Consider the following 12,252-nt stretch of genomic DNA (forward strand, 5'->3'; position numbering starts at 1 on the left):
TGGGGGGTGGGGTGGAAACAGAAAAAGTAACTTAACTATTCCCATGCAACACACAATTTTAACTCTGTCAATTTCCAGTGTTGAGAAAGTAGAAACATGAACAGCTATGTTTGTATTGACCTGTCAGAATTGATGCTGGATTTGAAATTCAGAAAGTCCTGGTGTCCATCTTCTGATTGATAGATTGATAATGCTTCCTCTTCCACTTCATTAAGAACCTGTTTAGGAGACAAAGAAAACAAAAGGGACTTCAGAGCAATTTCAATTTGTCTTCAGGAAGTAGTTAAGAGATAAATTTTCTGAAATTGTTTCAAGAAAAAAACAAAAACATTTGTTTCAGTCTCCACCTCCAAAACAAAATTTAAAAAAGAAAGAAAACAAACCACAAACCTCTGTGGGAAGAGTTTTGGGGGACTTTAGTACCTAAGAAATACTGATACTGACAGTTGTCTCTGAAAATAACACAACAAGTGATTAATTCAATATCCAATGTTTTATTTGGATGATTTATATGAAATAAGAAAAACGACACACACTGTAGGATTAAAAAAAAAAGCTTTAAAGACTGTACCAAAACAAATATAGAGATATAGCAGGCAGAAGATAGAAAAAGCAATCTAAATTATAGCATTTTTAAAGTTTCAGTCATTTGACATTACAAGCTAAACAACCTTGTAATGAGATCTGCAAAACTACATTTTTATTCCATGTGTAAAATGCAACCAGAACAAAATACAATCCTACGTACCACGTTCATAGCAAAACTTAAGCAATCAAATTTGGAATTAGGGTTCCTCAAACTGTCAGGTTTCTGCATTTCTGGGTAGGCTTCACCAGATAGCCTTTAACTATGATTTTCGTAGGCACATAAGGAAAAGAAAATCTCACAGAAGCTCAGCAGACAACTATCAGTACATGTTTCTTGTAAAAATTTAAGCCTATCCTGCAGCACGCATCCAGCGATACAGCTTACAAAGATGCTATAGTTAACTCTTCACAGTAAAAAAAAAAAAACCCCAAACCAAATACCACATCGAAATACATGACAGAGCAGTACTGCAACTCAAATTGCAGATATTTGTGCAAGATAGTAGGAAACAGGATTAGAGAACCATGAGAATATGACACCATCACTTTCACTCCCACAGCCCTTTTGGTCTTCATCAGTGAGCTGCTTTCTGGGAGTGTCATATGCCTGTTCTCAAACCACAGTGAGCATTCCTGGTACCACCCACGTTATGCAAAGAAAACAGAACACTAAGGCAATCGAAATGGAATTTTAAACAAATTTAAATAATTTTTAAACCTTTTAAACAAATCTAAATAATTGTAAAATAATGTGAAGTATTGAAAGTTAAACTTGTAGGACTAATCAAGGCTGTGGCGTTAAGTGGGGTACATTTACCTGTGTGTTATCAGAAATAAATTGGAGCCCAACTGGCTATGTCCCCATATATGCAGACATAATTAGAAAATCAGAGGCATATTTCAATATGTAGCAATTTTTTAACTGACACAAGAGTTGTCTTCTTAGTCTGTAATTACTTTGTTCTCTTGCTGATAATTCCAGAATTCAAAAGGGAGAGCATGCTAATATGAGAGAGCTTCTATGAGATATGCTTGTTTCTCATATTCAAAGGTTAAGAAATAAAAAAAAAAAAAATCATGATTCCCAGAGTCTCACAAAACAAACCCACCTTTATTTAACACCATTTTCTATGCATGTTATCAACATGGTATACAATACACAAAAGACAGGGTTAGGTCTGCTTGGAAACTCTACCTCTGAATATTTTTATTTTGTGCAAACAAAAAAGCCACAGGACATGCATGGAACAGAACATACATTACCTGGGAATCCATGACAGATTCACTAAGGATGGAAAGCTGAGTGGAAGGATCACATTTTTGTACAATGGGTCCTTGAGATGATTCTAGGTCACAGTTAGGAGCCATTGTTACATTAGGGAAACCTAGAGGAATCAGACACAACAGGGAAGAACACAGAGGACTCGGTCTATAGTATATTCACAGGGCTTTGTACCAAAAAGCAAGTTCCTGTACTTTGCACAAAAAGGATCACAGGGACGTATGTCGCTTTAAACAACTGCCAAAGGCCAACCACAGAGTTATCTTAATACATTCGGCCATGTACCAGGCTTTTGTCCTTCTGCACAAGTGTATTTAAACAGGTGAGAAGAAGCAAGTAGGATGAAACAGTCATTGTAAGCAAAAGAGAATGGCATTCTACAGAGAAAAGAACCTAAGTTTAAGATTTCACATGCAAACAGCCAGTCCTGCCTTCCAGTAGCGTTAAGGACCCACAAACCAGGGCAAGAGATGGAAAGGCCTTGTTCACAAATCGCTGATAAATCTTCAACAATATCCAAGAGCAAGCAGTCAACCCATGTAGCAATGGGAATCAGAACTACTGAAGTAGTTTGAACTGGTGCTCTGTATAAGCCAGCAGCTTGGCTGTGGAAATGGTAAGTGTGAGGTATTTCACAGTAAGTAACCCAAAATTCCACAATGGACAGATACAGTAGAATAACGGCCATGGGTCGCTCTCCCCTGCCATGGGAGGTATTATCCTCATTTGTGTTTCATCCAACATGAACAGGATCAATCATACTGCATTAGATGATGAGATGAAAACAGTTAAAAAGAATACTTTGCAAAGCGAGGCTATTTATGAAAAGCAAGGAGATAATCTTAAACGTACTACCACACATAAATGACACGGTCTACCTGTTCGCGTGCGAGGAGCATCCCCAAACAAGTCTTTTGCCACAGCCATAACCTGATCAGATCGTTCCAATACATCTTGCAAATGGTATTGATCAGACAGAATCTGAAAGTATAGTGTATGAGGAAATATTTCATACTGAGCAGACCGATTTTTCCTTTGTTTTTTTGGTATTGTTCTTCTAAACAGTTAGCAAGAGAACAGCCAACAAGACAATGTTTGCAAAGTTGGTACTGTGCAATTAGATCCTAATTAAGGTAGATCAGAAAACCATACTTCATTCTGAGTGACTAGAATTCGTCTTGTTTTTCTGAAAAATGAAACAGTTATTACTTCTGGGGGCCCCATCAGCACTGACTTTTTTCTCTTTAGAGCCAATCCTCTCACTCCCTTCTCCTCCCAGCCTGACACAAACAAGAAGCTGGGTGTTTATGACACACTCATCAAAACAAATACAGATATCTGGCAATAAAAAAGTCAGTAGGCATCCCCAAATCATTTGATCTCAATGTTGTCCGGTCAAAGAACACTTATCTAAATCTGACAGACACCCAAAAACTGCACCAAACCAATTCAGGCAAATTTGTTTCATTCAGCCTTGACTATGGAAAATTTTGCCTAAAAATTAAGCCACCTACCACCATAAAAGTTTCAACAGACATAAATACAGCTGACTACATCTGGCACCAGAAGATGTTTTGGGAATCTCCACACATTTGTCACAAGGCACTGCTTCTGTATTCAAGGTCTCTCTCTCCCAGTATTTGAAGTCCATCACTGGCACCACGATGGCTGCCTCCTAAGGAGGGAGATCTCGGAGAGCAAACCAAGAGGAATTCAGCTACTGTGAGCTGAATGGAGCTGACTAGAGGCATGGCTTCGTGGGCAGAAGGCAATCCAAAACTCCTCACTGACTTGCGGTTTCATTCACAAAGGTGGAAATGGGAAACTAGTAAAATTATCCCACAAACTGGGAAGAAGTTAGTTATTCTTAAACATCTGAGAGGCAACTAGATATGTAAGTGACCTCCACTTCATCGTAGTTAATCAAATTTAGCCAGAGAGACTGCAAGTACTTCAGAAGATCCCACAGAAAAGATGGGCTCACATATGCTCTCCTACTCAAAATTTGAGAACTGAGTGACAATTTTTGCTCCCCCAGGAATCATAAGAGGGACTGGTTTGCAGCAGTTTCAGAGCATTATATGACATTATCTCCAGAGAGTTTCTTTCAGTGTCCATTGACAAGTTTGCTGGTTTATATTCAGCCTCATTCAAAAAATTCTAGGCAGTGATATTTCACCTGTTCCACCCCCACCACCAATTTTACTGTTATGTCAGGACGTTTCCCCATATACCTAGTTTTCATGACCTTCTAATCTTTTGGGCCTGAATTACACTGCAGTATATTACACTTCTCCTCATAACCAATTTAGCAAATCAGTGAATATTCATTTTTCAATCACCTCACATATTTACTTTTCCAAAGCACTATTCAGCTTTCACTCTTGATACTAACTAAATCTACTCTTCCCATTTAGCCATCTGACATCAAAACAATGCAGGTTTTCAATCAAAGCTATGCCAGATCTGCAGAAGAACAAAAAAAAAAAAAAAAAAAAAAACTCTCTGATTCAGGAGGAGACATAGGGCATGTTGAATAAAGTCATCTCTCTAAATATGAAGGGGAAAGCCACTCAGGAGGAATTGAAATTTGTGCACTGTCATTAGAAATGGCAGCAAATATGGGAGACTATTTCCTAACCATGAGTTTCACATCTGCAAAATAACAAAGTCACGTAATAGGTAGTTTAGCCAAATTTTAGAGCAGGTAGTCTAATCTACCTTTGTGATACATAGTTTATTTCTGCATGGAAGTCTTACTGAAACTAGCCTGCTATTACATTAGGGAAATTTGTATAAAAGCCCACAGCTTTTCTGACCACTCCACTAAAATGCACTTGGCAGAAAAGTATGAAAGTAACAAAGGTCAAAATTAAAGCTTGAGGCTTGATTAGCACAATATCCTTAATACAAAAATTCTACTGTGATTGCAGAGAAACAGGTGTCAAATAGGAAACTAGAAGGTGAACTTCAATTCTAAGTACTTTCATTTGTTTCTGTCTACGCTTGAACGTTCTCAGAGATCAGAAAAAGACTTCTGAAAATTTACAAAAGACGAAAGAGAGAGGACGTCTGTGATAGTTAATCCACTGCACATTTACAGGACTACTAAATCATGTTTATTTTAACTGCTAGGTGAACATTGTTCATCATCATTCCTTACCAACAAGAACAAGTCTCAGTTTGTCCAAGTGCTGATGAGGTCTGAAAGCTAATGACTATGGTTTGAGATTAGTTTTCATAACATATGGCAAGGAGCTGCCTGCCGTGTGAAACAAAAGGATGTCTACCACTGAAATCCCCTTTCAGACACTGACAGCTACTGTCTCTGTTAGCTAAGCCTAGGTTTGCTGCTACAGTTCAATATTCAAAAGCTAATTAAGCAACATATTTTTAGTCAGTGTGCTTCAGAATGCTTACAGCTTTTCAGTCCCCAGCTGACAAGCTTGTCTGCTAGCAGCCATAGCTCCTCAACCTTTGTTGGGTCAATTTTCCTTCAAGTTTTTCCTTACCAACTTGTTGCCTCACCCTTTCAGCCCCTATGACTCTGCATTTTCCTCTGTTTAAATAAGCAACAGCAGATAAGGATGTCCCTCCCAGAAAGAGAAATGTTCACGTTTCCATCAAAGAAAAATACTAGACAGGAGAAGGAAAAGGCAAGATAGCAATAAGAACACAAAGAATGCACATACTTTTAACAACACACAGTTTAACTCTGCAAACAGTTCCTGTTCAGACACAAAGAGGCCTGCAGAATTACAGAGGGCATAGCTAGGCAACAAGGATCAAATCCACAACTGTATAGATCAGTTAATATGTTAGACAGCCTATTCCAATCATTGCACACACTCAACACATAGAGGAGAGTGCATGCATATATGAAGTCAAATTATCTAACAAGAGGAGCAAATGTTGACCTATGTGCAAGAGCAGTTTTCCACTACTGCTGCAAATCATCTGCAGCAGGCTGAAAGTGCAGATTTAGCTCTCACCTCACGCATCAGAGTCAACTTCCTTTTCTCCAAGGAATCACCAACCAGTTGTTTTTGCTTCTTCCATTTTCTTTTCAGTGCTTTCTCTTGCAGTTCTAGATGGGCCAGTGCTTTGTTTTTTGATTTGTGTATTTCATGGCGACGCAGCTACGTAAACATGAAGGAAACCATTTCAAAATTGAGGGACAATCTAAAGCGAAATTTGCAGGGTAACGCTAACAAGCTCTTCTTGATTTTCTCATTCATGTGCTGAATACTATTTATGTTAACTTCATGGTAGTACCAGTGACAGTGTCACAAACATCCAGAAGTGTAAAATGCCATCAGTACCATCCAAATTTAAAGCGGCTCCAAAGGTGAACGGGGCAAGTTTCACAGTTTCCATCTGCCCTACACCACTGACTCAGCAAGAGTTTTTTCAGCTGTAAAGGGAGGAAAAAAACAAACACTACCACCGATAATATGCATAAAAAGACATAATGAATTTTCCTGATTTAACAGTCAGTCACCAGAGATATTCTCTCTCTTCAGAGAGAGAGATTCAGTTTAAATACAAATTAAACAAAGTAAATGTGAGGTGCTTGCTAAAGTGTCTGGAAGCTATCAAGCCAACCATTTATAGAATGAAGTGTCTCTCTGCTATTGTGCCCATCCGTCTTGACTAACTTGTCAAAATTTATAAGCAACAATAGTTCACACTGCCTATTCCATCCTGATAAGCAGTGCTACCAAGTAAAATGACATGGAGTTCACATATTTTGTAATGAACAGGTCATTCAGTATAAAGAAATTATGTTAAATCGTTTAAACGAAAATTGAGTGTCGTCAGAATCAGAGAGATTCCTAAAATAAAGCATGTCTTTCAGTCCTTCCAGCAGAGATGAGACTTGACTTCAACTAATCCACCAAGTTTTTATGTATTTATGTTTTTATGCTGGTATACAGTTTATTGAAATAAAAACTATGGCTACTGCTTCCCAATGGAAACAGAAAACTGAAAAACACCAACTGCCAGAGCTGAGGATGCATGATATCATTAACAAAGAACCAACAACAAAGAGCCAGTATCTTCAGAAGCTTAAAAAGGGAGATTAAACATTGGCAGAAAATATCCCCCATAAGTATGGTAAACACTTATGCTAGATCACCAGCTACATCTCCTTGCTACAGCAAAGGAGCAGTGATTACTATTAAACTTACAATATCCTCAGGAGTTGCACGGTGGACTGACAAATCATGGACGGTACTCTGCAAACAGGAGCCAGAGAACATATCAAAAGCCAGAACTGAGGACGAACTGGATTTTTTTTCAAGTTTCTTTAAAAAAAAAAACCTCTAAACTACAATATAATTAGCATAAAACCATAGAATGGTGCATTTTTATGGTACTATAAAGCATTCCACCCTCAGTGAGGCAGCCAGTCAGTAAAAATGATACCCCTATCAAGGCTGGGCGGGCTCTTCAGCCTGAGGAGCGGGCTGCCAGCTGGGAGGCCTCACCTCAAGCAGGACCAAGGAAGCGAGAGGGGTCATGCCCACGCCACGCACACTCAACTCCCCATCACGGTATCCCTCCCCGCCCTAAATCCACACACAAACCGACTATCCCCAAACGCGAGCCCCCACACAGGACGGTGACCTCTAGAGCCTTCCCCCCCCCGCCCCTCACCTCAGCCGGCAGAGACTCCCCGGCCGTTCCCCAGCCGGTAAAAGGCCACACCGCTATCTGCGTATCACCCAGCAAAAGTAACCCCGCCACCGGGCCCGCCTTGCTGCCCGCAAACCTGAGGAGGAGCGGGAAAACCCGCCAAGGACCGAAGCAGGCTCAGGGGACCCGTCTCAACACCCGGGAAGGGGAAGCACTTACATCCCAGTCCCGCTTAACCGTCGCCGCCTTTCTGGAGCTCTTCTTACCGGGGCCGCGGGGCCGCGGTCCCCTCAGCAGCGACATGGCCGCCCCCCCGCGGGGCGGCGGGAAGAAGGCGGAAGCTCGAGCGGGCCGCGCGCGCCTCCCCGCCCACCCGCCGTTGCCATGGGGACGGAGCCGTTTCTCCCTTCCCGCCCTAAGGGCCGTCAGGCGGTAAACGCTCTTCCCGCCCCGGCTTCCCCCCCCCCCCGGGGCCCCCCAAATTACCACCGCCGCCCTCCGCGGTGAAACATCCCCGCCTCGTTCACCCTCACCTCACGCCGGGTTTCCCTTTCACGGGGGTAGGTTATCGCCGGTGCCTCGCGGCTCCTTCTCTCTCTTGGGTTTTCTGTCAGGGTGCAGCCTCTGCCCCTGCCCACCCCCGGGTGGCACCTCAGGGGTGCAGAGAACAACAGCCCCCCCAAGAAGGGCAGTGCCTTGGCGGCTCCAGCCTTGTGTGGAGGGGGCTCTTTATACTTCACAGGGAAAATCCACACGAGCTGCCCCTAGCAATGTCACTCTACCATGTTTTCCACCTCTCACCTTAATTTTCCTACTCGCTCATTTCACTAATATCTGTCCTCGCTGCAAATACCCTCCCAAGCCATGTCTCAATGTCCCTCTGAGGAAGCTTTGCGAATTTCCCCATGCAATAATGTATTTCAGATCCTATTATGGGTGATTAAGAGCAGAATGTCACACAAATTATTACATTAAGGCGACATCAAATCAAAGAGTCGCCCTTGACTGTGTTTCAACAAACAGATCTCATTAGCTGTGCCACTAAGGAACGGTGTACTTCCCTACCCACTAGGAATTTCTAGCTTCCACAAAGCAACAGGCTGTTCTCAAACAAGTCATTTAGCTTACACAGGAGTGCAATATATTTCTTACAGACTGACTCCATGAATATGCCACTTCCCTGTCACACATGCAGAGGCAAGATGTAAACTACTCTGAAGGGTTAGAGTTAATATTTTATATTACAGTGTGAGCTTAATATTTTGTCAGTGGGAGTTGGAAAGTGAAGACATAGGGTTTATCAGCCTTTCATTCAAAACTCCTTCCTTTCTTAAAGAGAAAAATTCCCATTCACCAAGATTTCCTGGTGCTTAAGGTCCTCACAAATCTAATTCTGGCTTTACCAACATCACTGTAAAAAGATTCATGTGAAGGTGCAGATGGTAATGGTTAATGTGCTGAGGGAAGGAATTGTGTTGCATGTGATACAAAAAGAAAAAGAAGATTGAAATTATGAGGGGAGGAAAAAAGTGACAGAGAAATACTATCAGCAATTGCCTCTGCTGAAGTGCTGCAAATGTGGCTAAGTCTTTTTTTTCATACTGGAGGTTGCATCTGAACTTGAGTTTCCATCTAGGCACTAAACATAGATACCATACGCAACCTGAAACTGAACATCAGATTTCAGCCTGTGGTAAAACAAATCCTTTATCCTAGGCACATGGGCAAGTTTTGCATCCAAAAGTATAAATCAAGGGTGCATCTGGAATTCTCTCCTAACACGGCTTTAAATTGTCTGAAAGAACACAGTCTACTGAAGAATGAAGAGATAAAGGCACAATTAGATCAATACGTCATCCACTGTGAAACCTCCTAAACCTCTCTACTGTTATTAATTACAATCAAATATAAATGTTAAATACCTAATACAAGCAAATATAATACAAGCCAGAGACACTTCTCATTCAACCAGCCTATTCTCAAACACTTCACCCCCCTACAAGAAAATGGGGGGCAGGTTCTATCAGACGCCTTAAAAGCCTGTCTACCTTGCAGTTCTTGTTGTTCTTCACACTGCGTTTACAGCAGAGTCTGAAAATGTTGCGTTATCTCTGCAGAAGCCAGCTGAGCATCTACAGTATCTATTAACTCGCAGTGGAGCTTACATAAGATGGAGACTACATATTCCAACAGCAGTGATTTAAACCATCAGGTTTCCAAACAATTTGGTTTGTTATACATTTATACTCTTTCCCCTTCCAAGCTAGTATGATTTGGGGAATTCATTTGTAATTAAGATCTTTCCTCTATCCTAGATGGTTTTGCAGCCCTGGTTACTAGGAGAAATGTCATTTCTTTACTGTGTTTTTTTCCCCAATAGCAATGAGATTTTCTACTTCTGTGCTATAGCAAAAAAAAAAAACAAAACCCAAACCAAAAAACCTGCAAACCTAAAACCAAAACCAAAAAAAGCCCCAAAACCTTAGGGAGCAGCTGGCCCTCACTGGCCCCTGACGCTAGAGTACTGTGGCACATACAAGAATATCAGACTACTTCCACTGACCCAGACCCATGGTCTGTCTGGATCAGCATCTTGTCTCTTACAGGGACTAATTCTTTCTTCCAAAACACATGCTGCCATTCAAGAACCAGATCCAGGTAGAAGTGAAAAGGGGCCACCCTTCTTTATCAAAGGGGCTGAGTGATGAGTTATAAATCAGCCAACCCCCATTTGTTATCTGGAAAGATAATGAAACAAGTTGTTTGGCAATCAGTGTGCAAGCAACTAAATAACAATAAAGTGATGAGAAACAGGCAGTGTGCATTTGTTCAGAACAAATCATGTCAAAGTAACCTAATTTATCTCCTTGCTGAGATAACAGACTTAGCAGGTGCTGAAAGGAATAGATTAAACATATTTTGACTTTGGTAGGGCTTTTGACATTGCCTTGAACATCACTCTCATAAAGGCAAATAAGTCTCAGCTTGTATTAACATGAGAGGGGGGATCAGAAAGCAACTCCCAAACTGTAGCTGTGGATATTTTCCTGTCAATAGGAAGTTATACCAAATTAAGAGATCTGATCTGTCTGCTAGGATTGATTACTTTAATTAGTGACTTGAATGGTGGAATTGACCTTTGTCTTCAAACTTTTGCAAATAACACCAAGTTGGACAGTACCACACTTCAGAGGCAAAGATTTGAACAGAGGTTTAACTTTGCTAAATAGCCTCAAAACAGTGAGGTGAAATTCAATGAAGACAAGAACAAAGCATTACACTTTGAAAAGAAAACTTGAATTCTCAAATTCAAAACAAGGAAAAAACATGTAGTCTTTGGTAAGACACCAAAACGTATGTCCACTCAGGGAAAGTACTTTAAGAAATCCGTAATTCTGCATTGGAAAGTGTGGATTACATGAAGAGCCACTTCTTCCTCACGAAGACGACACAACTAGGGAGGGACAACGCACTGACACCACACTGATCTCACGATTTGAAATATGTACAGCACCAAATGACACAAAAATTATTTGCAGCTGCCAGAGCTACCTTGGTTTGCAGAATACTGGCCTTGTGCCATCTGTCACATTGCTCTGAGCAACCTGGCATGGCCCTGTTGCATCCCAAGGCTGGAGCAACTCAGGTTCATGGATTTCCTTTGTCAGAATTAAGGTGAAACAACACCAGGGGAGTTTAAACAACAACCAACATTTATTCAACCAAGCTAACCTTGCCCAAGTACAAGTGAACTTATCAATGTGAACCCTGCATCATGTCATTAAGCCGCTGTTTGAAAGGAGAAGGGAGGTATAGAAAAAGAAACAGAAAAGGGAACATGAAACTATGTCAGTAAACTGTACAACGTGTGCTAACCGTATATGAGCCTTACTTATTTGGGGATCAGTTCAGGGAAGACAATAAGGAGAGCCCTCCCATTGAGTTACAAGGTTCAGAGTGGACCCCCTTGCTTTCTAGACTCCTTCTCAAAGAGGAGCCCAGGGGTGGCTAGATCCACTCCTAGTCCCAGACTTGGTCAACAGTTTATGTCTAAAGGGACGAGGTGTAGGGACTGGGTGGGGGGCAGAGAGAAAAGAGGAAGAAAGAGAGAAGAAAGGGATTTCACCGGTCCTGGGTCCAGCGTTGGTCCAGCCAGTGTAGAGATCTAGTTCTGGAGGGCACCCCGAGAACTCGTCCTCCCTTCTTTTATACCTAAAGCATCCACCCCTGCAGGTAGGGATTTGCCGTCATTGAGCAAGCGCAGTGTGAGCTCAGGAATGTTCCAGAAATGAGTCGGTGGTCTTGACCTGTGCAGTTCACATTCCCAGGACTCTCTGGAAATGGTTTGGTGGGCTTGGGGAGTCATCAGGGAGTTGCTTCTCCCTCCCTGCAGGCATGACTGCTATCTGGCCTTCCATTCAGGCGCATACATTGTGCTGCTTCTCATGGTCGCTTAAGATAAGGAATTGTGGCTTTGGAGAAGCACGGTCCCACCCTCTGTGGGGCCTTCTCCTCCAGCCACATTTTCCTGTTGACACCACTCCAGTGCTTTTACAGAGGCCATGTTCTCCACCAAAGTTCTTTAACAAATGTTTGAGACATTGGCTATAATTTGCTAGACCGTCACGGGCCCTGACATGCTTTTGCTTTGCTGTACCTCCTCCTGTCGCCTGAAGCCTCTCCTCTCTGGGAGAAGATGTGCTCCCCAGTCTCCTCCCTCTGGCACATGCTAAAGGGATCTG

General features: G+C 41.8%; 1 protein-coding gene across 8 annotated transcripts in view; it reads right to left on the reverse strand.

The window, feature by feature from the left end:
- The window catches only part of SPICE1 (spindle and centriole associated protein 1), a 28,692-nt gene extending 16,674 nt beyond the window's left edge, over positions 1–12,018 (reverse strand). For 2 of the 8 annotated variants that reach the window (XM_010567479.1, XM_010567481.1), the window contains exons 1-6: positions 7,730–11,295; positions 7,063–7,179; positions 5,863–6,009; positions 2,749–2,851; positions 1,852–1,973; positions 121–218 (exon numbers count right to left, since the gene is read on the reverse strand). In XM_010567479.1, coding sequence (XP_010565781.1) covers positions 121–218; positions 1,852–1,973; positions 2,749–2,851; positions 5,863–6,009; positions 7,063–7,179; positions 7,730–7,813 — 671 coding nt within the window. In that variant the 5' untranslated portion in view covers positions 7,814–11,295. Of the gene's footprint in view, positions 1–120; positions 219–1,851; positions 1,974–2,748; positions 2,852–3,384; positions 4,072–4,265; positions 4,337–5,862; positions 6,010–7,062; positions 7,180–7,729; positions 11,296–11,636 lie in introns of those variants that run through there. The other 6 variants (XM_010567480.1, XM_010567486.1, XM_010567487.1 and 3 more) reach the window with 6 other exon arrangements.
- Between the last annotated feature and the right edge of the window lie 234 nt (positions 12,019–12,252).

The sequence above is a fragment of the Haliaeetus leucocephalus genome, unplaced genomic scaffold (assembly GCF_000737465.1).
Source record: "Haliaeetus leucocephalus isolate CR32 unplaced genomic scaffold, Haliaeetus_leucocephalus-4.0 Scaffold228, whole genome shotgun sequence".
NCBI classification, from domain to species: domain Eukaryota; kingdom Metazoa; phylum Chordata; class Aves; order Accipitriformes; family Accipitridae; genus Haliaeetus; species Haliaeetus leucocephalus.